This window comes from Brachyistius frenatus, unplaced genomic scaffold (genome assembly GCF_029030835.1).
Source record: "Brachyistius frenatus isolate BFR_SWC_R1_liver_20210118 unplaced genomic scaffold, ASM2903083v1 Contig_16, whole genome shotgun sequence".
NCBI lineage: Eukaryota > Metazoa > Chordata > Actinopteri > Embiotocidae > Brachyistius > Brachyistius frenatus.
In genome coordinates, this window is record NW_027210615.1 from 2068418 (window position 1) to 2096392 (window position 27975).

The 27975-nt window shown below is 38.9% G+C and overlaps 1 protein-coding gene and 1 non-coding gene across 2 annotated transcripts; one reads left to right on the plus strand and one right to left on the minus strand.

Annotated features, from left to right (window-relative positions):
* The first annotated feature begins 1438 nt into the window (after positions 1-1438).
* trnaq-uug (transfer RNA glutamine (anticodon UUG)) lies at positions 1439-1510 on the plus strand. Its single transcript has one exon. It is a non-coding gene; the product is annotated as a tRNA-Gln (tRNA).
* A 771-nt stretch (positions 1511-2281) lies between these two features.
* Positions 2282-27579, minus strand: calcrl2 (calcitonin receptor-like 2). Its single transcript, XM_069693891.1, has 13 exons — positions 27472-27579; positions 15064-15121; positions 14761-14908; positions 11257-11364; positions 10976-11088; positions 9628-9719; positions 9228-9357; positions 8862-9015; positions 7555-7615; positions 7160-7226; positions 6469-6687; positions 5922-5963; positions 2282-5737 (listed from the first exon to the last, which is right to left on the minus strand). The coding sequence occupies exons 1-13, from the start codon at positions 27519-27521 to the stop codon at positions 5420-5422; spliced, it is 1560 nt and encodes a 519-aa protein (XP_069549992.1). The 5' UTR covers positions 27522-27579; the 3' UTR covers positions 2282-5419.
* Between the last annotated feature and the right edge of the window lie 396 nt (positions 27580-27975).

The window sequence follows — 27975 nt, forward strand, 5'->3', positions numbered from 1 at the left end:
ATGACAACAGGATGCAATATGTGAAGAAAGCAAGCCAACACAGGCAGAGTGAAGTCCTGCTGGGAAACTTTGTGACTTGGCATTCATGTGGATGTTACTCTGACACATACCACCTACCTAAACATCTTCAGAGACCACGTACACCCCTTCATGGCAACCGTATTCCCTGATGGCCTCTTTCAGCAGGACAATGCGTCCTGGCGTTTAAGTACTTACTCAGACACTTGAAAGACTTCAGGCGCTACCTCATGGTGCTCAAGAACTTTTACACGTGGACGATTAAGAGCATCTTGATGGGGAGCATCACCACCTGGACATTTATTCCTGAGGTGCAGGAAAAGAGACAGAGAGATCGTCAAAGAGCCCCACCACCCCAACTACACTCTTCCCTCTGTTGCCTTTAGGAAGATGTTACTGCAGCCTGAGGGCCAGCACAGAGAGGACCACACACGTACACATCACACACACCAGTTAATACTGCCAGCAATGCAGTTTACTAAAATTGTGCATATGATGACCACACACAGCACCTTTACCTCTTTATTTATTTTTTAAAAAAAAACAACTATATTTTATAACTCAAATTTGAAAACGTAGACTGTATGTGACGTTTAAACATGAGAAATTTGAGTTTGACCGACATGGATGTATGCGTCCTCTGCTGCCCTCAGGTAGCGATTTGTGTTACTACAACTCGGCAATAACAACACAACGAACCACAACAATAGGACAATAGGCTGTTTACTGTATATATATATAATATAATAAGAATTCCGTATAAATAATCTATCTTGACTGCAAAATGACCTCAGACTGGGTAACCTAAATAATTTGAGAAGAAATTGTATTTATGTATCTCTATATGTATCTATCAATTATCGGTATAGTTTACTTTACCTCCACCCTATTCTCTCTTTTTTTTTTTTCCTTTTGGTAATTACTGACATGCAACCTAAAGAACAGTTACAGGAGGACTGAAGCTCGAAGAAGCGGTCCAGTCAAACATTTACGTTTATTACCAAAAACCGTCCGTGAAGTCTGTCGTCGTGCTCTTCGTACTCGATAGTTAGGCGATATTTACGCGCTTCCTGACCAAAAAGTATTTAATACTCTAACGTGCGTCACCGCAACATTTAGCTCCTCACATCATCTGCATCTTTGTGTTGGAGGTAGATGAAAGGGGTTTCGCTTTACTCGGCAGAAAACCCACGGCACGTCATCGGCTGCACATTTTAGCAAAACTAACTTAGATTAGCTGACGTCATCGAGCACATTTTGTTGTCGAGTTTGCAGTCGTGTCGTTGTGGCTCAATTAAGGAGCGTAAATAGGCTTGCAGCATTTGATGGTAGAAGTCATACAACGTACAACCGTCGATGAGGACAGAAAACGCTCTTATTAGACTTCAGAACATAATTAGCAGTCGTGGCGGTACCATCCGGTCCCATGGTGTAATGGTTAGCACTCTGGACTTTGAATCCAGCGATCCGAGTTCAAATCTCGGTGGGACCTCGCTCTTTTTCTTCATCAGAAATATGCACAGATTCACGTTAAAAAATGATCAAGTCAAACGAACAGCAGGTGTGTAAAGAACTATTCGAATACGTAACAGCACAGAATAGAAAGAGCAGTGGGGGAAGAAAACGTCATATCTGCAATAAGTAGACCTTTGAATTCAGCAAATAAAATGAATTAAGTTCCACATAAAAAAAAAAACTACAAAGTTAAAGTACATAAGTATTAGCAGCAAATCTGTTTTCAGTTTTTTGGACTTTTTCTCTAATCTTTGATTTTTGTTGAGATATTGGATCATTTGAGCATTTATTGAAATTAAACCATGTGAGAAGTTAAGAGGGAATAATCACTATTTGGTGAAGCTGTTAACAACTCAGACCTCTGATATGTGACACTGACTACACACTGCTTTCTTTAAAACGTCTAAAGACAAAGAGGTTGGAAACCATGGATTAATCTTTAACAATGTGTTGTATTTTAAACGCTTATTATTTTATCTATTGTGTCAAATTGTCATCTAAAAAGTAACTACAGCTGTCAGATAAATGTAATACAAAAAGTAAAATATTTCCCTTCAAAACGTAGTGAAGCAAAGAAAGTAGCATAAAGCAAAAATAGTAAAGAAGTAGGATCTCAAAACTGTAGTTAAGTGGGCTACTCGAGTGTGCTTGAATTGAGCATCCTCCGACAATACCTAGGTACAGTACAGAACCGTGACAAGTTACACTGCGACACAGATTAAATCATTTCATACAGAGTACCACAGGATTATGTTCAAACAACTTTATTTCCACACGTACATGGCAGTGTCAAAAATATAAGTACAACAATATGCTTGAATTGAACATTTCTTTGGATTGTTTGCTGGAATGTTTCTCAAATTTCTTTACAAATGTGTGACCGCAACAGCTGTTTCTCTCCTGGGCAGCGCTGGCCAAACTGTAACAGGATGGGATCCCTGTGCAGAATGAATTGACAGATACTGTTCTTTCACAGAGCCGTCTCATACTCAGCTGTTTTATACCACAACTGCGTTTTATTTGCGGTGCTGTATCCACACTGGAACATTTGTATTCCAAGTATACTGTGAGTGGATGCGTCCTGGACGAACACCAAAACACCAATCTTCTTCTACCTCACTTTCAAAAATAAGACTTATTCCAGTGGAAACCGAAAAGGTGCTGGTAGTCTGCCAGTGTTCATACAGATTGGTACAGGTGCACTGGAAGAACTATTTAATTAAATCTGTTTCTGCATTTGAAAAAAAAAAGAAGCATATTGTAAGAGTAATAAAAACCTTTAGAAATACTAGAATAGCCACAACAATAACACAGAACATAAAAAGCAATAGGAACACTGTAATAATAAAGACAACAAACCTTTGTCTCCTTCTCACGCTGATTTATGTCAGAGTTAGTGACCGATAGAAAAAAACATTTATTTCTAGCAATGTATACACTAACTTCGCACAGTCTTGTTCTGTCTACAAAAGCTGTATCGTGACATTGAACCATTTTGAAATGGAATTGGGTAGCTCTAACTCATCCTTATTTTCATTTTAGGCTTCAGAGTATTAAAGCTTGTCATCAGAATAAGGGTACATCCACACAAACAAGTCTTTGTTTGAAAATGTAATTATATTTTGCTTTGTTTATGCCTCGCGTTGTGTCCTTTACCGTTTTGTAACCCCCAAAAACCCAGACTTTTGAAAATGCAGCTAACTGCGTTTTAATTTATAATTCTGGGATTGCTTTATAGATATTAGTTCTGAAAAACCATGAAACGTCATTATACAAAGTAAAGATGGTGGAAAATTATATAAGTATATTTTCCCCACCGTTCACAACAAAGAAGTGAGGACTAACTGTGAAAAAAGACATTGTGTTTGTTGTTTGTTTTTGCTGTAATCTCTGTTTTGTTAATGGAGTGAGTTCAGAGAATCAGATATTACCGTATTAAAGCTCAGCTAGCAGTTAGAACATTTGTGGCCATTCAGCAAATCAGTTTGAATCAGATCAGGCCCAAAGTTTACAACACACTACTTCACATACTGTATATGTTTAGCTTTCCTATAGTCAGGATGCGAAATTACAGAGAAATATCATTGTTATAGATTGTCAATGGTCTTATTTGCCATAAAAAATGTAAAAAAAAAAAAATTACTTTAGCAAACTGAAGATGTGTGTGAGTAAATCTAGTGACTATAAACTAACTTATTTCAGTGAGAATGTGTACGGTTTTAGTTCACTTGACATACCTGCATATACTAGTTTTACCAAACCAAATTGAAATATTTTCAGCGTTTGTGCGCTACTAAGAAGTACACTAGAAAAAGTTCAAGGTTTTTACATTTTTAGCCCTCAACACCGACCTAATACGAAAATAACATTTGGATAATCTTCACAGACTGCAGCAGGAAATGCAGTGAAATAAAACGTGTTCCTTCGTGTTCACTCTCCTGTCCATTTTAAGTGGTTTGCTTCAGAAAGAAAATTTACTTTATTTAGATTTTTTTTTTTTTACAGTCCAACCTCATCATTTAAAATCCCAGTCAAAGGCTACAAAGGATTTTGCTGCTGTCTCATTCACTTATGAGGAATAATAAACTACATTGCCAAATGTCATTTAATCAAAACTGATATTTTTCAATAACAGAAAAGAACCGGGAAACATAAGCTTTAACTAGCTTAGCTTTAGCTGTCTAGTTAGCTGCCTGTCTGTGATGAGGCATCCTGTTTGAACAGAAATTAAACATTTCTATATTATATTTCACATTTTTATGGCGTAACTTAATTTTGACTAAAATATGTTGTTTGCCTTTGTAGGCTAAATTAGTTGATAATGCTCTAAGAAAACAAACAGTGTATGTTTAAGACCCTCTGTCCACTGTACACCAGCCCGGAGCGTAAATCCTAATTTTGTTACATGTCCTCAGGAAATCTGAAACTAGATCTGAATGAATCTGAATGAGTATCTCAGTGTGTTATGAAATGTATTCTGTAAGACACAGTTTAAATGCTGGCTTTTTACAGTGATGATGACCTTTTCGTCCCTAAATAAAAGAACTTCAGTGGGCCATGACATTCATTGGTCACAGTGGTGCATGGGTGAAGCATTCAGAGGCAACAGATTACACAAACATGCGTGTCTGTATCTGCGATATGGCAGTTTTGGGATTTGCACCATTGTCATAGGACATATATAATAAAAAAAAAAATAATAATAAAAAAAACAACTGAAATACAGAAGCTGACTTAAGAACAACAACAGAAAACATTTTTTTACACTACGATTACAGGATGAGATAAATGCTTTTTTTTTCATCAGTTCAAAATCGGTAGCTGTTTCTATAAAAATGTGTGTGTGAAACATGACGTGTTTTTTAAGTGCTCTTTAGATATTATGTACATACATACAAAGCGTGTTAAATTTTATTTTGAAAATTCACCTGCAACCTCTCTAGGCCAGTTCATGGTTTCTGTGTCTCTGCACGCTGACCGACTTTGAATGCTTTCTTTTCACACCAGCGTCAGTGTGCTCCGTAGTCGTGAGCTGGAGTTTGTTGCTTTCCTATTTCCTAGTAGAGTGGGCAGACTTATGGTTTCTGGAGAATTTGGTATTTCCCGTTGTGTTTGGGTGCCATCGATGGCAAGCATGTGCAAATAAACAGACCTACTCCATTGTTTTATAGCTGCATGTGATGCTTATTATCGCTTCACCATGGTGGACGTGGGGTTTGTTGCTGCCTACAGATGTCTGCGGAGGAGTCGGAGCGGACACTCATGGACTTGGGCAAATGACACAGAAAGCATGAATGAGCCCTTCGTTTTCCGTCTTCCTATGTCTACTTGTGAGTGTAATTGTGTGCGTGTGGCATCCCAGCCATGACCTCAGTGCTTCATCTGGTCAGATGTCACTGGTCTCCAGCATGTTGAGCATGTCCACCTCCCCGTTGGTGCACGCGTTGCTCCTCTTCTCCTGTCTGTTGGCTTTCTGCTGCATCACAGACAGGGCGTCGTTGTTTTCATTGTGTTCGAAGTGCGCGGCAGCAGGCGGCTTAAAGTTGATGGTGGCGCGGCTGGTTTCGGTGATGGAGGAGTTTTCAGTGATGGAGGAGTTGTTGTGGTATTTAAAGTGGTTGTTGGTGATCTGTGTTTCTCCCCAGCCGGTTTTACCCCAGGCAGACTTCCACTGAGCCCACTTCCTCCGCAGTGCTGTTTGAGCCTGCAGAAATGATATAAACAATGATAGCGAAGCAAGAATTTTAATGTAATTTTACATATTTGCATACATCTTATTTATATTCGGAGTAAATGACATAGGCTACTGTTAATTTTCTTTACTCAATTCGCAATCAAATTTTTGTAAATCCAGACTGAATTTAAAATGATTTTTAACTTGAACGTACCTCAGCATTGCAGAAACAGAAAATAATTGCCACCAGGAGTCCCTGCAAAGTAACAGGCCATCGATTAAACATTTATACAGAAACAGATGTCATTGAGAAAATCCAGTAAATAATACATGCAAATGAATCAATAAAATCCTCCTCTTTTATTGTAAAACATGCACCAGATTGGGAATGGTTTCTTTCTCTCTTGTTCCAGTGAATTTTAAACTGCCTATATGTTGGGATACATCGAGCACTTAGAGGTTGTTTACTCAGTTTTAAAAGCAGAAAGTGGCTCATTCATGCTTTTAAGGGTTAAGTGAAAATTGTTGAAAGGGCACTGTGGTTTGATGTTGGGGTTTAATGTGACTTAATTCCACATCTTTTTTGTGAAACACCACCCGTTTTCAGAACAGAATGTAAAAATCTATTCATGAGAAAAAAGTTGTTAATGTGGTTACAATCATCTTCCCTGTAATACATCCATGGTTTAAATGAATTTGAGTGGCAGTTTAGCCAAAGCACTGTGTTCAAACTCAAACATGCCATTTCCAATTGAGTGTACCTGGAAGTGGGAGAAGATGTTTATGAAGAAATCATATATAGCCCGACTGATGCGTCCCTCCGGCCTCCAGGGGAAAAGGATGAACTGGACTCCCAGCAGAGGGATGAGGATGAGGGTGGCTCTCACTGCCTTCATGTAGGCAGTGGACTCGGCGCAGTGCGTCTCCTTCAGCTTGGTGATCAGAACCCGGACGATGTTCAGGAGAAAGAAGAAGTTCACCTGGATAGATGGACAGAGATGGGTGGTAAAAATTTAAGCGGAAAAGAAGGATGAATGAAAAATGTATTGAACTTCTAAAGCATTACAATGAGTGAAGTGGCCTGATGGTGACACTGTGGCCACACTTTTACATCGGGAGGTTGTGAAGGTCATCCTCGAACCTCTTTTCCTGTTATTCATGGCGGTCAATTAGAAAAAGCACTTGTTTGTTTTTGTTGTCATTTCCCTGGCAATACTTATGAGTTTCACTACTTAAAGGCAAACATAACAAGCAGTAAGTAAATGTATATAAATGGACTGTATACTTTATCATATTGCTGCACAATGAGTTGTTAATAAATATCAAAAACCCTTTTTTGAAGATCCATTTTGAATGAAGCAAATAAAATCTGCAGCTGATAATTTAATAGTAATCCTATATTAAGTTTAGGCATACCTGACTGTACAAAACACACTTGAATTAATAACTCACGAGCAGTGCAGCTTGAATGGGTCCATGAATGATGTAGAGCAGGTGAGTGTGTGAGCTGATCCAACACCTGAAACACATAGAAACATTCCTAACACCGTTCCTGTGACAAACAAAACCCAGTGGACTCAACGAACGCCTGAATCATTAATCGCTAGCACTACGCAGTGAACAAAGGGCTCACACCAACACCACTAGATGAGGCCAATCAATGTCTCTTAATTCTTCCCAGCCTGAAAGTGATCGAACAGAGTAGAAGGAGGTCACAGGAAGGAGAGAAAGCTAGAAACCCCGGCCTGCTATGTTAGAGTAGTAGACTGTATACTGTAGCATTCCTCATCTTCAGATGAGTTTTAGCTTCATGACAATTGAAGAATAGTAAACATGCTCTAACTTACTTGTCGTTAAAGAAGAGCGCGCGAGCCACAGCGTACGTGATGGCAGGAATGATTGGAAAACCTTAGAAGAGAGTGAGAAACATTACAGAAATGTCAAGCCAAAACCCAAAATCATAATATCTTAATGTGTTGGCAATAGTTAGGTCATCAGTATGCTTCAGTTATTCAAACTGACTTTATAGTTATTTTTTATTAAGCTTATGTGTTTTGTTAGCGAGAGTTAAATAATAAGATTAACAAACTCTTGTTAAATTAAGCCACGCAAAAGCTGGAAACTGCTCTGTCTGATGGTTTTAAAACACAAGTCTTTATGACACCTCCAAAGCTCACAAATTAACACAATCATCTTACACAAAAGTGTAAAAACATAATTCAGCATTTTTACAGTGGCTATTTATTGTTGTTTTAACAAAATGACAACTAATATAGTAAGCTATGCTAACTAGGTATCAGCTGCAATTTCAATAAAATGGCAAATTGGGTGCAGTTTTGTTGGGCAGTTTGCTCCTCTAAGTAACTTATCTAACAAGTGGCTGCATACATTTTAAAATCCAAGAAAGCTAAAGTCACATTTTCCACTTACTGCACCAGCAGCAACATCAAGTGAAATCCATGTAAAGTTGACACGTCGGACATATGTGCCACGCTCATTACAGGAAAGCTATATTGCACAGCTATAAAAAGATGCTGAGCCTCGGAGAGACATAAAATAATCCATTACTAATACATGAGAGCTGGTTGAAAGCGGCTTCGCAGAAAGCCTAGACGAGAGTTCCACAAGAGAAGCCCACTTATCGAAGCACAGGTACATCTTTGTGCTGAATTATGTTTGATAATGTGCAGCAAATGCAGTCAAGGTTAAAACATAGTCAAAAATGGTAGATGCCCTCATATAATTAGGTGCATTTGGAAGAAAATGTATGTCTATAACCTTAAAAACAGGGTCTGCTGAGGATATTGCAGCAACTTTTCACTTATAGTGGTGCTCATTATGAGGTATTTCAAGTGTATTATGGTGAGCAAATGACAGAGGCTACACTATCAGAGCAGCAATCACAAATTGGAGGTATAATGCAACTCATATTCATCTGTTAATTTTTCTGTAAGAACGGTTAATTGTCTGTTTTATCCATTTGTAGCAAAGCCTCGTACAAATATACACTGAGACATACATAGTGTGACATTGTTTGGATCTTTGGGTCCAGCTGTATGACCAAAAGTGGTTTTGAAGTGGACATCAACAGAAAATGCTTGCATAAAAACCAAGAAATGAGTTGGAAGTGAAACATCGGATCCTCCTGACTCACCCCATCCCAGGATGTAGTACCAGAAGAGCTGCTGCTCCCCGACAAACACAGCGACTATGATGAGTGTGTGCAGGTAGATGCCTTCACACAGCATCCAGAAGTAATTGGAAGTAGACGTGTACAGAGTGAGCACGGCCAGGATCTTACAACTCACCTGATGGACAGGAAGTCATAAAACTTCAGTCAGAATTCAATTATTAGAAGCAGATTTTATCCCATAAAATAAAACTTAAAAACAGAAAACCACCCTGGATTACAACGTATTAGCACATCATTAAGTTTAGGATATTTTTAACATGGGGAAGTGAGGTAAAGGGAAATTCAATTCATCAGTGTAATAAGATGAAGAACTATTCAGTGGCTCACAGGGTTGCTGGCACTTATGGCCTGGTTATTGGCCGCAGTGAGCGAGAGCCACATTATGGTAACGATGGAGTTCAAGATGAAGGAGAGAAACATGTTCTTGTGGAGGGAGATTCTCTGGCAGCTAAGACTCCTGAAAGAGTGAGATGGAGAGAGCAAAGGGGCAGTTTAAGTTAAGATTACTCCAGATTTGTATTATTAAATATCAAGTTAAATATGATCATATTATTGTTGGATTAGTATGATTGCTTTTTATTGGTTTTCATAAAAGCAGGTTATGCCAGTTTTTACAACATTTCTCTTTCACTAAATATATCCACAGGAAGCAAACGGGAAAGGAACAAAAGAGTCGATTTATAGCAATTGGTCAAACCAGACAGAAGAAAACTTGAACTTGACTCACTTGAAATAGGAGAAGATGATCAGACAGATGATTAAGGAAACAATGGAAAGCCCATGACCAACCAAAGCCAGGTAGTACAGACTGATGGCAAACTGCAGGAAAAGAATGTTGAATATGCCAGTTATGAATAGATGCACCACTTGTGAAGGATCATTTTATTCTAAAATCTATATGCAAACCAGCCGAGGAAAGCAGGTAGTGTTTGCACAGTCTCTGTACAGTGTAACAAGCACAGAGGGAATCAAAGAAAACTTCTACAAAGAGAAGAGAAGTATTTCCTGAATGGCCATGAATTTAGATGCATTGAAGAAAATAATTGTTTACAAAATGTTAATGCAAAAAAATCTGACATTGATGAAACCACATTCCACAGCTCAGACAATGTAATTCCTTACAGGGATGTTTTTCTGCACAAGGAGTAGAAGGGTACGTTGACATTTAAAGCAATACTCCAGTGAGACACAGTTCTGTGTCTTAGCTGTTGAGTTAAAAACAATTTAAGGACTTTTCCCAGCAGTGTAAACAGTTAAGTTCAGGATATAAAAACTATGCATATGAAATGGGACTAACCAAAATAGCAGGAGTATTTTGAACATTGTTCTTTAATTAGCCTAACAGTGACTATGGTATTTATTACACCTCATTCACGGACATAAACTGACACCACTCAGCTACAAGTGAATCAGGGCAAATTCAAGTTGCATGGTAACCTTTACCACCATTGAAATTTTGACGGTTTGAGAAGTTTCAGAAATCTGATTCCATTTGCTTAATACTATCTTGAGCGAAGAAAGATGGACTCAGCTGGTTAGCTGTAATTTTCAGTCTCTAGTGTTTGTGGCAGTTATGGCAGACATAAGTCGGAGAGTCAAGACTACAGTTTGCTCTCGGTTCATGTTGTTATGCTCAGCTGTCCAAGAACAAGGAACTTTAGACTATTAGACATCATCATTGTTCAGAAACACTTCTCATGTTGTTTCCTGTTCCTGGTTCAGATTACTTTAGCAAATTATGGGGAAAAAAGATGCAATTTGCATTCTGTGTTTTCACAGTTCAAACTGTAGAGTTTAAATGAAGCAGTTTAAAAAAAAAAACTAACCCAAGAACATTAAGCAAATGGTGCTGCACTCAACTGCACCTTCAGGCATTATATAAGGTATTATGGTCACTGTGAATCAGTCCACTTTAAGGAGGACTAAGAGCCTTGTTCTTTGATTATCTTATTCTTGTAATAATAATAATCTTCTCATAATTTTGTCAAAGGAGCCAAACTAACAAAGATTGAAAAAAATGGATCCATACATGGTTACACAGAGTTACACAGAAGTCTCACTGCATGCTGTTTTACCTTGAGTTTGTCCTTAGTGTAGGCCTGACACTGGGTGTAGTTAGACCACACTCTGTTGCTCTCTGGGTGGTGGAACCACTGGCCATCAGGGTTACACACTTTGGTCACCTTCTCTGTTGAAGACAAAATTCACACAAACTTGTTCAAGGGTTTGACGTAGTTGAAAAGCTCAGAGTACACAAAAAGCTTAATATATATCAACACAAACAAAATGAAAATATAAGACACACAACATAAACACGGTTTGCATATTTGTGTGTATGTGTCTGCTGAGGCCTCACCAGCAGGGTCAAAGTCGAGGAAGTATCCAGGACACATCTGCATGACGGTCCCTGGAACTGAATCTCCCCAGCACAGCCAGCCGTCCCACGTACGGTTACAGTAGGAGCCTGCAGAGGGCAGCAGGGACATGACATTTAACACTAATCATTAGAGATGTGTATGCATTTGTGCCTGAGGGAAACAATAAGAACACAAACAAGAGTTTTAATTATGTGGCCTTCCAGCTCAAAAAACAAATATCTTGGCTTTTAAATCCTGCTTGCGACAAGTTCAGCCTTACAATGTGATGTTGATCAGCTACCAGCAATTTTAAACAGGTGGAGAGCTAGAAATAAAGAAAACAGTGGAACATAATCCTAAAATGCTTCATAACACCTTGGCTGGGTTCAAATTGTCCACTGAATCATGATATCGTCCACGATAAACTGCAGTGCATCAGACATTTTTTAGCGCTGTTTGAAATCTCAAATGTAAGTGTCAATCACTATAAGTGCTCAACAAAATTGTCACAAGGCACAGTCAAATGTAGTGTACAGAAGGTGTGGCCTACTTCGATCGACCTAGACCATCATGCATTGCAGCCTGTTTTTCAAGTGTTGTTTCTGAAGAAGAAAAGCTGTCAGATGTCTTTGTACTTCATGTTGGTGCCCATATTCTAATGTGGTCTGATGTTCTGGCGTGCGTTAATGTGACATATATGATAATTATACAGAGTAAATTTATGTTGCAAGGGAACATACAAAATAATGTCCAAAATGCATCAACAGCTGTCTGTCGTTTTCCCCTTGTGAGTGTTCTATGTAGCAAACACTGAATAGTGAGTGAGTGGACAATTGGAACACAGTTCTTGTTTGCAGTAAATATTTTGTTTATTGCACAAGCTCTCCATCCCTGGTGCTAAGTGACTCCATAAATAGTATGTTTAGTACAGGGTTTAATTCATGGTAGAAGATTGAGTTTTTGTGGGTAGTGCTGTTTGTCTCTCGATCCATTATGGCCACAGGATACTTCCTCATACAAACCACTCGTCTTCTATTCAAACAAATACAGCAATCAAATCATAAAATGAATCCTTCCTGCACTTTTAAAGCAGCACAAGTAAAAGCTGGTGCTCTATATTGCAAGATACCTCTATCACTTATGTGCAGTATGTAGTATGTATCACTTGACACATAAAGTATAACATCTGTGTAATGAGTCCGTCACACGTCAACATAGAAGCATAACGGCGGGGGAACTTTTTAAATTTTTAATCAACCCGCTGACAGGATGAAGTGTATAAATTATCTATTGAACGTAAATGGTGTGTCATACTTTTATATAAACTGTGTGTCTATACGCAGCTGGCCCACCCCAAGCTCATCAACAATAGACGGAAACCTGGCGGTACCAGGTAGCACAGTGGCATGTTGGGAAACGGAGCACAGAATAACATTTCAAAGGCAGTGAAGCACTGAAGGGGAGTAACAGGCACTGGGACAGAGACAAAGGGCAAGCTTCCTTTCTTTCAGACTCACTTCCTCTCTCTCTCTTTCTTAGAATGTGCACACACTGGGAACTGTTAAAAATTATAGGACAGAAAGTAATGTATACAGTGCATTTGGAAAGTATTCACAGCACTTCACTTTTTCCACATTTTGTTATGTTACAGGCTTATTCCAAAATGGATTCAATTGATTTTTTTTTTCTTCTAAATTCTACACACAATACCCCATAATGACAAAGTGAAAAAAATGTGTTTAAAATGTTTGCAAATCCATTAAAAATAAAGAACAAAAATATAATATGTACATAAGTATTCACAGCCTTTGCTCAATACTTTGTTGAAGCACCTTTGGCAGAAATTACAGCCTCAAGTCTTTTTGAGTATGATGCTATAAGCTTGGCACACCTATTTTTGGGCAGTTTCTCCCGTTCTTCTTTGCAGGACCTCTCAAACTCCATCAGGTTGGATGGGGAGCATCGGTGCACAGCCATTTTCAGATCTCTCCAGAGATGTTCAATCGGGTTCAAGTCTGGGCTCTGGCTGGGCCACTAAGGACATTCACAGAGTTGTCCCGAAGCCACTCCTTTGTTATCTTGGCTATGTGCTTCGGGTCGTTGTCCTGTTGGAAGATGAACCTTCGCCCCAATCTGAGGTCCAGAGCGCTCTGGAGAAGGTTTTCATCAAGGATGTCTCCCCCGATCGCTCAGTTTGGCCGGGCGGCCAACTCTAGGAAGAGTCCTGGTGGTTCCAAACTTCTTCCATTTACGGATAATGGAGGCTGTGAATACTTATGTGCATGTGATTTTTTTAATTTTTTTTTATTGTTAATAGATTTGCAAAAAAATAATAAAAAAAACTTTTTTCACGTTATCATTATGGGGTATTGTGTGTAGAATTTTGAGGGTAAAAAAAAAAAATCAATTTTGGAATAAGGCTGTAACATAACAATGTGGAAAAAGGGAAGCGCTGTGAATACTTTCCAGATGCACTGTATATCTAAATCACCATAAATAAATAAAATGTTGTCACTGTCTATGTTATTTAATAGGGAGTTTGGTTTATCTTTTTTCAAATGAAAAATGTAGACATTTATGTTCTGACCTGTAGATATTAGGTAGTATTTTGTCTTTTGTAAAATGGCTGGTATTGTATCTCCGTTACGTTATAGTGGTGCACAAAACTGCAATGGGCTCATTACTGTCCCCTGAAGCTGGAAAGGTGGAAAACACCCACTGGAGAGGTTAGTGAGAACAGCAATTGTAGTGGTTGCTTTTATCCTCAATAGCCTTACCGGAAGACCACAAGCCCTTTCACACACCATAAAATGGGTCTGAGAGAAGCCAACACGGAAGTGTCTTAAACAGCAATACCATTAAGGGCCACTAGGGGCTCGCTTAAAAAAAAACCTGTGGCTCCTGTTGAAGAAGCGCCAACTACTCTCATGCAATACAAAGTCCAAGAATTTTTTTCCACAAGTCATTATGGTGTCATTCACTCAATTCACTCCATCAGTGTTATTGTAGTCCATCTGGAAATGATTTCATCATTAATTAGAAATTAGGCCCCAAAGTGTGTATGTTTGGGGTCACTAGTGTCCCCAAAAAACAAGACGGTAAGGGCCAAGATGCCGGGCTTTGAAATGGCAGTTCACTAACCAACAAGTGGCAACCCACTGTGACTTTGGTCCCACCTTCATTAAGCAGCAGTGCAAAGCAGCTTCATTGAGCTTTTCAAAGGACTTGCTAGTGTGGCTAAGAATCCTACACACAATGACTTTAATGAGATGAACTTATCACCATACTACACAGTGTCAGTTTCCTTTTAATTTAGATCATCATCGTGAATCCAAACACGACAGTTGTTTTAAAATTTGAGTCCGTTGAACTAATAGCAAATGCTATCTAAACACAATGAGAACAGATTTAATGTTTTCTTGTAGAATCAGTGACTACATTTGCGGAAGGAGTTTTATCAGCTGAATTGTGCATAAACTGAAAAATAGGAACAATCTTATCACCTTCTTCTGGTTGTGTTGGATCACGGATTATCTTCAGGTAGCACTCAAACTGTGCAGCCAGAATTTGGCGTCTAGACTTTCCCAGTACGGTGGATAAGTCACTGAAATGCTTCTGCTGCTTCTGCTGCTCATCCTGAGACTGGGACACCTGGGAGGTGAAGTCATTCATTCATTCATTCATTCATTCATTCATTCATTCAGTATGTTAGAGATCTTACAAATCTACAAAGTCTCTCCTCTTGACATAATTTGTTACAGTACATGAGATAGTTCCAACATTTAATGGGTGACAGCTGTACTTACCTCTGTGCCCAGTGTCAGTGCAACAACCAGTGACAGTGTTAGGGTTCTCCACATGTCTCTAAAAGGGAAAGAAGAATAAAGACAGTGCAGTTGTTAAACATGGCATGCCAAGTCACGGGTTTACATTAAATATATCATTCCAAGAGTGTTACTGTTGTAAACTCAACACAATTGGTCCTGTGTGAATGCATGTTTTTATAAGCACACACATGTATGTTTGTTCACAGTATGTGTATTTTCTCATCTATCAAGACAGGAAGTTCATGCTCCAGCAGTTATTCTTCTCCCTCACCCACTCAGGGTCACAGAAACAGATGTGTGTTTATTGTTATTTTTGGTGTAAAACGGACAACTTTGACTGTGCTGTTAAGTTTTGTTGTCAACACAATGTCATTTTAGATGATTATTTTGCAGGTATTCACAATGTCATATGTCAATTGCAGGCATTAATGAAATGCAGATTTGTACTACTTGTGCTGCAGTGCATTTTGTTTGAACATGACAAAGAGAGGATCTGTCTATGCAGGCTATGACAGAAAAGGAGCCACCCAATATCTGTTGTGACCCAGTTATCTCCAAACATTATTTTACAGGATTCCATGTTTATGTTAATGTTAAAGACACATGATAAAATGACATTATAACTTTCAATACTCAAGTGATTTGAAAGTCAAACTACAGGAAAAACAATGTTTCATATCGTACTAATCATAAGGTTGGTGGATCAATCTCGCCCCCTCCTCCCTCCTTCCTTCCACATGCCTAAGGCCTGGGACACACTGCCTGCGTGGTGTGTAGCTCATTGAATCAATGGTAGGACCTGCAGGCACGGCACCGCTACAGACACGCAGCCGGTGTGGACACACACACGCGACCCAGCTGCTGCTGTGCAGTGCGTGACAGGTAATGCACATGCTGCACAGGCAGTGTGTCCCAGGCCTACGTGTCCCTGGGCAAGAGGCTGAACTCCAAGTTGCTCCTGATGGCAGGGAAGCACCATATGTGGCAGCTTTGTCACGGAATTTGAATGTGTGGGTGAATAGGTGGCATATTTTAAACGCTTCGGGGACGCTAAAAAGGCCTGTATAAGTGCAGACCATTTACCAAAGTAATATAAATTTATGGAACACTGGAAACGGTATAAAAGCTGTCAGAGTTGAAATTCAAGCCAAGAAACTCTTCTTTGGGGCCAGAATAATGAAAACATTTTGACAGCTGAGAAAGAGAGATGAGGAAATGAAAGTTAAAGAAATGTGGGAAATATTGTGCAAGTGTGAGGGTTTTGGGAACCAATGCTTTGAATAGTACAAAAAAAAAAAAAAAATACAAAAAAAATACAAATCAATCTTCATGCTTTGTTTGGACTTTCTTTTATTATCTGTCCTACTTGCTCACATGGAGCAGACGCAGAGCAAGCGATTGTCAGGATAGTTGAGCCAGAGGCAAAAATGGACATGGCCCAGATTTATCAGAAACAGAGCATTTTAATAAATCATGTTTCTGTAAGCATTTTCAGCATAATTTAATAATGTTCCGTGATTTTGTGCAATGGCTCATACCCAAAGCGAGCGATGTGCAAACGTTGTACAGAAGTGGGCTCTTTTGAGTGCCCCCAAAACCCAAAGGTAATCATTAAAACATATGCTGTATATAACTTCCGAGTATTCGAGAATGTCATATTTATGTATAACTAACCTTTCAGTAAATGTCTGCCATGACTCCAGTTGTGATGCTGGAAAGGCACAGAAAACTAAAACTAACAGTGCTAGCTAGTGCTAAGGTTTCTGTTTATGTTCATGTAGTAATAGCTATCTCTGAATTCATTGAACACCTTTAGAGCGCAGCCTTTTCCATCAAATCTAACTGTATAGTATTTTTAACTAACCATCTGGAAGGGAATTCGGCTTTAATGCACAAATTGATTTTTTTTTTAAAACTAATTAGAAGTAATTAAATTACCAGTTTTGTTCCTCTTAGTGGTCACTGATCCACAACTTTGAATACAAGTGTCAACATACATTATAGATCCTACCTTTCTGTCTCTTCTCTTTGACATGCACATTTGCACACACACACACACACACACACACACACACACACACACACACACACACACACACACACACACACACACACACACACACACACACACACACACACACACACACACACACACACTCCACCCTTTGGTCTGTATTGTCTGACGTCTGAACTTAATGCAACAAGATGCCACACAATAGCATGTAAATCAATCTCATTCTCTAGTCCTCTGAAATGAAGCCACTCATCTGATCTTTAAATTGCTCCCTACAAGTGAATGAGAACAAAACCAGAATCCCTTGGCAGCCTTTTGTCTACATTATTGTTTTGTAAAATCTGCCCTTTCTTTTGTTGCATTGTATTTCAAACCGTACTCTAACATCTTCTCCCTTGGACTGCAGTTTGAGTTTTGGTCAATGACAATCATGACACAAAAACACCCCACAAACATTTAGAATTACAATTCCAGTCAAGATTGAAGAAGCAAACAATGAATGCCTTTCTATCTATTATGTACACAGTTGCCTCCAGCAAAGTATTGTTCCCGATGAGGACATTGTAAACCGAAGGACACACACACTCACATATTATAATACCTTGGCAGTCCTAGCTGTGTGCCATTGTCACCAGTAAACACTGCACACAATTTAACTCTGAATTGTAGCCAAGTAGTTTGGGTTGTCTTTGTTTTATGGCAACAAACTGAGAGGCTGTTGCATTTGTCATTTCCCTTGTCCCCGTCATTTTCTCCAGGGTCATCACCTTTCATTTTTAATCGAGCTGATCCACAGCAGGAACACTGACTATATAAAATGAGGAAGATGCAGAGACACAGAAAAATACCAGAAATACATGTCTTATATTTTAGCTTCAAATGTCACTAAATAAAAAATACGTAACACTGAAAATGATATTTGCATTGCTGACTTGTGTGTATCTGAGACACACACACACATACACACACTTTATCTGTCATTCTTTTTCAGGTTTTAGTATATGTCTAGGTATATGATGAACCCATTGAAGTGTCCTAACCTGCGCTGATCTTTGTGAGAGCAGGCTGCTGTTCACCAGTTGCACTGAAAGACGCATGGAAAAAAATTATTCTGTACAATAAAATATTACACTCATATCAATACCAGACCAAAAATATTTTCATTTAACAAAATAGTAGCAAGGAGATGTGGTCACATGTGCCAGGTTCTTTACAAAAACCCAGTTTTAATCTGTGAAATTTACTGGTAGCACCATTAGCAAGGTTGCTAAGGTGGTGCCACTGGGAGTTTTGGTATGATAAACACTGCACCGACCTTCGGTAGTTTTTTTGATATATTTTATGTTTTATTATTTTTCATATCTCCACCGCAGCCCTACTTATTAAGGTCTCTTACTTTCTTACTGTAAGTTAACATAGTGTCATCTTAAGTAGCACCAAAGCCAACGATGTACAAACTGGCATCTGTTATTGTTGACGTTAATGATAATTCTGCCAATAGTTCAGTGTATTCTTTAAAGGAGCCCTGATTTCTTTCTCAAGTGGGATGTTTAAATGGTCTGAGAGCAGTCATTGTCAAACTGGAATGCATGGTTTGCTTGTGTGGTAACAGCTGTAGAAACAAAATGAAGCCACGAGTTGGAGAATCACACTCAGGATAAAACAGCACAATAACATCAGGAAGTCAACAGCTACTGGCGGCTTTAATCATTCAAAATATCAACGTGAGAATCAGCCTTTGGAGACACACGTCAGATTCTGCAGTGCCAGTAATTGTTTCTTGGCAACCAAAGACCTAAAGATCGGTAATGTGTCTTTTGCGTGTAGGAATCAAAGACCTCGAAATATACACATAACAGCTTCCTGTGATTGGGCCAAACTAATACTTCACAAGGGATTATGGGAAGTAAGTGGAAATTCTGACAAAATTATTAAGAGATTAAATGTTTGTCTATTTAATGAAAAGACGATTGAGGCTTAATGTTTTTGCATACTATATCAGTGTATTCTAAGTGGTCTGATTGGATCAAGTCGGGGAACAAACACAGCTGAAAACAATAATTTAAAGGCCTGTGTTTGAGCTTCGGGGTCTTTTTATATTTAGAAACATTCCAAATCCCAAATGAGGAAATTAAACACACATTTTCTGAGCAAAAAATTCAGACAATGACTTCAGATCATAGGAAAAGTCATGATCAGACATACTGAGGAAAGGCTTAGTCATTAAGCTGTGAAACAACAACATTTCTTAAGATTTGTCTTAAGATTTCCTCCCTTTCTTAGTACATAGGAGCTCTGAAGGAATCCGATATATCTCCTGTACTTTTCACCTTGCACATGGACCATCCTGAAAGCTCAGTACTAGAGGGAGGAGGGACTACATTGACCTCAGGGCTTCCAAAAGCAGTAGGATAATGATTTCTGCTGGAATAAGCCCACTCTTCCAGGACTGGAAGTTGACAGACAGAAAACTGAGAGGGTGGAGCAACATCAGTACCCTTGCACCACCTTTAATGGCAAACTGTCTTTGAAACATTCATCCATCCATTTTCTACCCCTAATCCAGGGTCTGGTAATTGGTGGCAGCAGGTTAAGAAAATCAGCCCAGATGTCCCGCTAAACAGCAACATTTGCCAACTACTCCTTTAGCGAATCCCAAAAGGTTCCAAGACCAGATGAGATATATAATCCAGCGTGTTCTGGGCCTACCCTTGGTTTCCAACCAGTCTCACAAATAAGGAGTCATTTTTGACACAATTCAACAGCACCCATATTTCCTGAATCATTTTTGCACATCAATCTATTCTGAAAGTTTTTATAAGAGCTTTGTTGACAACTTGTTTCCAAAAATATTGTTTGGATCAGCAGTAAAACCACTGAAATGGCAAAGAACTCCGATGGCCCAGCACACAACACACTGTCTCCATGATCAATAGAGCCTCCTACCCACAGGCTGCACATGGTGTTCAAATTCAGCTGGGCCACAGCTTCCATCCTCGTTCTGAACTCCTGAACTGGATCTAGAGGGATAGTCACAGTGTCTCACAAAGTAGTACTTTAAACTAGAGGTATAAATTAACTGCATAATTATGAGGGCTATTTAAATACAGTTCTTAAACTGGATTCACACATTTACTTTGTTTGTTTGGTTGTGTGAACTGTCAGTCTCTTCTCTAAATAATTTCATAAGGGAGAAACAAAGTGGTTTGAATTTGAATCAAGTTATTTACTGATGAACTACTCGAACGCCTACTTTTCTTCAAACTGCATCTGCCTTTAAATCAATTATGACCCCCTACATTTCCCAGCATGCCTTTTGGACAATTTCCAGGGGACAGCTATTTCCATTTAGAAGTCAGCTGCACAGTATGTATGGGTGGGAGAGGCAGTTGTGTTTTTTATCAGCAGAACCTTCAATAAGACTTAAGTAGGTGGCAAAGTCGGAGACACAACAAAGCATGTGCACTGCATTCCGGTGATTTGAGATAACTGTTTTAGACAAACTGATATCTCTGCATATGCTGCAGTGAAGCCCTGTTTTAGATTACTGAGACACTGCTTTCCAAACTCCATAGTATCTCCTAAAATGATCTCCTGTCATCTGTTTGGTCAGTATCCATTAGGATAGAAAAAACTTTTAAAATGAAAAATCTTAGGGGAGTTTTAGATTGAATATTCTATTTAAGGAACCTCAGTATGTATTTACTGTATGTGATTCTTTAATCTTCTTCAGTCCATCTATAAACCTCACCATTCATGGAAAATGGAATACACATTTCAGTGAGAGGATAATCATCTTCAGTTTTTGTTGCTGTGATTATAGTCTGGAAACCCTGTTTGCATTAAGGTAAATTCACAAAAGGAGTTTGAGTCTGATAACACCAGGCTAGTAGATTTCAAATGACTGCCAGTTTGACCTGGACTAACCAGAAAGTGACTGCTCACATATGACTGACATGGGAGGCGCATACTTATGTTGTCCACAGAGCAGTGTTACATCTGTAGATTTTTTTTGTTGTTGTTGAATACATGACAGCTAATTTCCTTGTGGTGTTGTGCATTTGCATCATCTTTAACTGTACTGCATCAAAGAGGATCAAATGTTTACTTGTCCGGATGTGTCAAAGGAGTCAACAATTTCCATGGGATGTACGATATTTCACTGCTCTCATGAGGTCATGAGTCATCAGTTGGGATGATGGGAAATCCAAATATTATTGTTTTACTCTGCCAGAATTATGTTTATTGGCCCTCACAGATGTAGCTGTGACATAATACAGGGATTTGTGCTGATCCTAGAGGTCATTATTGCCTGAGTTATGGGTAATTTAACATGGATTTTACCATTCAAATTTAACTATTAATATAAGTGTTGCCATTTTCAGATTTGCATTTTTGCAGGGTCGAAGTACTCTGATATAAGATGCAGGGGAATGTACAGTTTTACCATGCAGTGACTGGAAGCTACTGTTTTTGGGAAACATTGCACTTAATTTGAGAAAATCCAGACACGCGGATATAATAACAGAACAAAAACCCAGACTAAACTCTTAAATTAAAAAAAAAAAAAAAAAAAAAACGTGGCTGGAATTCTTCTACTACCTTGAACCCTTGAACAACAAAAGAGAAAATGTGACTGTGTAATTGAATTATGCTCTTTTTAAGATAACCAAAACAAACACAACTCAAAGGAACAATCAGAGAGTTCTGCGATGCAGATGGGAATGTTTGACATAGATAAGATAAAATACCAGAAACACCATGGAGAACCAGAGGGAGCAAAAAGACACAGCCAATTATTCTGCAGCTGGCCAAGAATGACAAACAGTGGGCTTTATCTTCATTTACATGCTACATTACAACTGTTAATTTTATGTATGCTGATTAATCTATGTATTTAGCCCTAAAAAACACAAAATGTATATGAATCGTTGGTTGAGTACGTACCCAAGATGCTTTACTTAACTGAAAGTAAGACTAAAACGATGTAAAAAATACTGAATTAAATGTCTTGTATTCAATTATATTGAATGAGTACCTATCTGCAAAATATATGGTATCAAGAGTACAAGTCACTCTACAGAAACCTGGATTGAAATATGTATTCATATATAGGACATCATCGGTTGTTAATACTGATGCAGCAAAATGTAAATAACATGTTGCAGCTGGTTAAGGTATCGCTTGGGACTGACAGTTACACAGATGTGAGAAGGGACAAACATTGTAGAACTGCTAACAACTCAGAGACATCTAAATGAGAGACACTGTTGATAAGGATTTGAAATCCACGATTTTCATCCTTGAAATGTATTGTATTTTTTAGTGTTTATGTAAGTTTTTATGTAAAATGTTACTCTGAAAAGTAACTATTTCTGCCAAATAAAGTGCTGTGGAGTAGAAAGTTCAGTGCTACCTTTGAAATCTGGTGGCGTAGATGTGTAAAGCAGGATCAAATTTAAATACTCATATACATATACACTACATATGCTCTGAAAGGTGGGTAAAACTTACTCGCAGTTCATTTCTATTGAATTTCATATTACATTTCAGAGAGCTGCCAACAAGTGATTTTGGCTAACTGAACTGCATCTTTCTTTTCTTTTGTTTCTCATCTTCTCAGTGTTGGTTCAGAGTTACTTTAAGATTCAGCACTGACAGTAAATTTGCAACTGTTTTCTTAAGTTCCCTGCAGTGAGCTGACTGGTCTGGCTGACTGTCTTATAGGTCAAACTGACAGAGCATGCAGCTCTCCTAGAACCAGCAAGCGTGTGTGTTTGGGTGCCAGTGAATATCTGCTCACACATAATTTATTTGTATTGCAGCTGGGAAAAAGCAGACAAGCAACACAAACCATGTCTGTGTGTGAGGGAAGGCGGAGGAAGGATGAAGGTTGAGGAGGACTCTGTCATCCTGCGACCACTTCCTCCTCTCTCCTCTCTACACTTCTAAGCCCAACAGGTTAAAAATAAGCCATTGTTACATGTGCACAAAGGGACATGGACATTCAAAGTGAGCTAACATTCTCAAAGCCTTTTCATTAGAAAACACTCTGTTAGTATTGAAATGAAAGGAAGTTTATTCTGCAGAATTGAGTGCAAAAAAATGAAGATGGTGCAGCTGATTATCTGCAGCAAAGCAGCAAATATCAAAGCACTTAGATGGACAGCATGTACACATAAAGAAACCTGATGAATACAGACAGACTAGAAGAGGTAGGGTTGGATGGATCAAGCCCAGGACTTTTACCCACAAGACCAGGGTGCCAGGCCGTGACAAAACGACATGGATTATTAACCCTAATCAAGTAGTTTCTCCTAAATCTAACCATGTAAAATTTTTGGTGGCTGAACGCTCTTTACACCTAGACAAGGGGAAATATGATGCTGACGCAGTATCCCATAGTAGGCTGATGGATGTAGTCCAGGCATTGGTGTAACACTGGGTTGGTTCAATGAGGTTTTCAAAATTTTCATTCGGTTTTGCTAGCAGCTGAAATGGCTCTGGATCTTCATCAGTGATGTCAGCTTGGAACTGGGGTTGACCTAATTAACGGTCAGTACATGCAAACAGTTAGTTATTAGTCACACATCACGATCAGCCAACGGAGACAAAAGGAGCAACAAACAAAACATATCTTTCACATCAATCTGCATTAACCTTGATATCGCTAACCCATACGCTTGAACACCAAGCAAGGTCAAATATAGTCTCTCATCGCTTCCATCATTAGAATAGTAAGCACTGTTGTGATTTCACATGATTAGATGTGAAGATAATAGACAGAACAGAAACCATATGCAGAAACAAAAACCTTTTCATGAACAGGGGTGCGGAGATCATTTTTTTTCCTGCTAGAATGAGGAAGTTTACAGGTGTCTGGCGAGAGTATGCTTGAAGGTGAGTGGCTGTCACTGTCGGTAGGGAAGACATTACCTCGCGGATACATTTTTTTTGTTTTACGTCAAAAAGAAAGTGCTAGAAAAACAGTTAAATATTTCTGTCTGAATTGTATAGTGAAGTTAGCCAAGTGCAAGTGTTACGTTATGGCATACACATTAAGACTATTAAGTACATAAACTTAATTACTTTCAAAGTAAACACTAAAGCCTCATAGCCTTGTTAAGGATACCCAGAGGAGGTTAGGGTAGCTATAGGATGAAGCTACAGTAAGACACGACTATACCGCTGGTTTTACATCTGCTCTGGTCTCCAACTGAGAAAAAAGTATTTGGATCTTTAGCTTGCTAAGCTCGTTTTTTTTTTTTTTTTTTTTTTTTTTTTAACTTTCTTCACCAGCTAGTTGCTTACTTAATCTGTGGTTTGATGCTGAACAGGTACAGTAGGTAGTCTGGTCAGACTGATTTTGGTGAAAACAGCTACCTGCTGCAGCTGCCAGAAACGTATCTAATGAGAGCCACGGGACTCAACCATAGAAAAAAATCAGATTAAACCAAAACCAGAGGCTAAACCAGAGGCTTGGAAGGGAGATACAGTAATTTTAATTTGTTTGCCAATATTCTTGACCCATTTTATATTATAAAGAGCAAAACAAATTGCTTCTTTGAGGGCAGCTGTGTTAAAAGGTTGCAGGCATTTAAAAAACCCCCGCTTGCTAACCAAGTTTGTAGAACAGTGAGAGGCAACAGCTAATCAACACACAAGATCCTGTTATGCAATGACCACAAGGAGGTTCAATTACAGGTCATACGGGGTACTTGAACCTACAGGCAGGGGGTGACTGAAGGGATACACAGCGCTTCCAGAGTGCAGATGCTTTGCATGTGGTCTCCTGGTTAAATTTCATTGTACATTGATTGAGACAAAATGTAGTTTGTTTAAGTTCATGCTGCAATTGAATCTGAGGCTGTGTGTCTGTTATTCACTGTGAATGATGTCACATCTTCTGTCCCCCGTGTTAAAGTTCAACATTTCTGGGCTTATTAAGTTCTGTGGAAAACATGTCTCTTAACACGGTCTCATCCTGTAAATCACTGACGAGAGCCAGCACACTGGCAGCACCAGGATTTACAGCAACCGAGCTGTCCATGTATGAGTGATTATGGACTTGGTTATATTTCCATAGCTGGACCCCAAAATAGCTCCTCCAGCGTGGACCTATTCCAGGCGATGCTTTATTATCTCTTATTTACATTTTTTTTTTCTCCCATGACCGTATGATAGTGACAGAAAAGAAGATGAGCACCAATACAAAGGTAACAAGCAGTTTCTCCCACCTATTAGTCAGCGGCCGGGCCAGTACACTCTGACACAGTTGTCAGATATGGTCAGCCTGACACTGTGTTCGCCACCAAAGCATCTGCTTTGATTGTATTTCACATCCCGTTTCTCACTCATATCACTGAGTTACTTCCTTAGTTTCCCCCTAAGAATAAACAAAGTCTGTCTTGCTCTGTCTTTATCTGTCTTTCTCAACTTCCCACAAAAAAGCACACATTTCCTCACAATATAAGGATGGTTCCCACTCTTAAAAAAGTATTGAAAGGACCGACAAGATGTTATTTTTCTATAGCTTTATAGCAAAAAAAAAAAAAAAAAAAGATTTAAATTTAAACAATTAACTCAATAGATTCCTATGATTTCCCACCATGCAACATGACAGGAAACCTTTGCCACTCTAAGACAAAACCCTGCACCCCTGCGCCTATTATTTACATACAGCATGTAACCCAACAGGTCAGTAATCTACCACAGAGTCTAAAATAAGCACATGCTTTTTCATGTACTGGATAGGAGGGAGGGTTGGGGGGGATGGGGGAAGCTTGTTGGCTTGTATAAAAAGAGGGAGGGCTGGAAAGCCAGTCAGGGGCTGGGACAAAAGTAGCAGCCAAAACACCTATTAATATACTGATAGCTGCCTAGCAAGAGCAGACTGTTCCAGGCAAAGACACACTGGGACAATTGTAAGGTGGGGGTGGAGTGGGGTGGGTGGGTGAAAGTTTCCCACGGGCAGATGCACGGTCAGACTGGAGAATCCAGGAAACATACCGAGGTATTGGAAAGTCAGGCAAAGGAGCTGGTCAGAGGTTGATGTCTTGGGTGTGAGGATTACAACTTGGCAACAGTAGGCAGAGAGAAGGTGATGGGTATTCCTGAAGACTCTCCACTCAAATGGCAATTATAGATAGAAACACAACATAAATGGGAAAAAGACCCTGCTGGTTAAATGAAAGCTGCTTAGAATAATATTAGAGTCACTCTGAAAACAGAGTACAAATAAAGGATCTCATTTTTATCTTGATGCAGACACAGCCATCAATGTGAAATTACTCCTGCAAAGAAAGAGCAAACCCTATCAGTCTGTGGCAGGGTTTTTCTGCTGATTGCCAATGTGCATGTAGAAGTGAATGAAAATGAAAATCACCCAGGAGAAATGCAAATTCTAAGAGAAAATACAAAATCACTTGACAGCACATCCAGCCAGCTTGGAACATATTCAAGATGTGTGTTTGTAAACCTGCATGCACCCTATATATTGTTCCACTCTGTGTTTGTGCTGTTAAAGCAGACTGAATATCAAATTGAAAAGACACTTGGGAGCTCTCCCCTTAATTTCCACTATTTTGATAGTTTATCAAAGTCTGTGAGTCAGGAGAAATCCTCTTAACATGAGCCCTGCTTTAAAAATCTGCTACACTAGATGCTGATTATTGCTTGACAGACTCTGAAAGTGCAACAAGTGACAGGAAACCCTGTCAACTAAATCACTGCAGTATTGCCCATTTTTACTTTCATATCTTTACTTTCATGTGTTAACACGCTGTGGGCTCCCTGGTGTTGACCAAGGACTCATCGACCATCTGCTGTGTTTCACATTAGTGGAGATAATCACAATTCTATTCTACTCTATTCTATTCATATGCTACTTAGAATTGCAACAGTAGAAGCAGGCAACAAGCCAGCTCAGGGTGTGACCTTCGCCCAACCTGTATTAATCCTTGATGATATATATACAAAACCCCATATCGTAAAAAAACAACTAAGAAATAATACTTTAATATTTAACTTTTAGAGTGTCTGAGGCCATCAATGGTTTCTCTTTAGTGACTTTATGCTTTATTACAATAAACACAGTCTTATCATATTTCTATTGGTGGTCACCAGTGAATTTATAGACATCCTAAAGTTCTTTATGTTGTATTGTACATACAGGCTTGCATTAAAAATGTCCAAAGTCACTTCACTTTTCTTGTGTATTGCATTGCTATAGTTTTTTGTCTAAGCAGCATTACATCCTGAGTTGTATGGACACATTTTTCATATGACTAAACTCAAGTGAAGCCTCATAAAACCATTGCAATAAGTCATGTGTGTACTGTTCCACAGAAGTGGAGCTGAGACTTGCTTCTTACCTTTTATCAGAGTGAGCTGTCAAACTGTGATTTCCTCCAAATATCCCCATGCTTGCATGATCCGAGCAGAGAAGTGTCTCATGCTGTCTTTCTGTCAACACTGGCCAAACCCGACCACTCAGCTACAGCAGTCAAGCCGGGCACCACAGCAAATACTACTTTCCTGTTAGCACTTTCAAAATAAAGCATGAACAAAGAAACTGCGCTGATATTTTCATGTTTCAACGATTAAAAAAAAAAAAAACTAATTATGGGCAATTTCAAAGGGTCTGAGGTAATTATTTCAATCGGAATTTTCGACATGTTTTTTCTTTGTTACAGTTTTTAGGTTAGTATTTAAAAACTCATAAAAACGTAGCCTACCTCTATTATAACATTTATTAATTACAACACATAAAGTGAATAATTTATTAATATAGGTCTATTAGATCATTTAGTTTGCTGTCAATACCAAAGTAGTCGATACCCTCCCCGAAAAGACAATTGATTTACATTGTGGTCTGC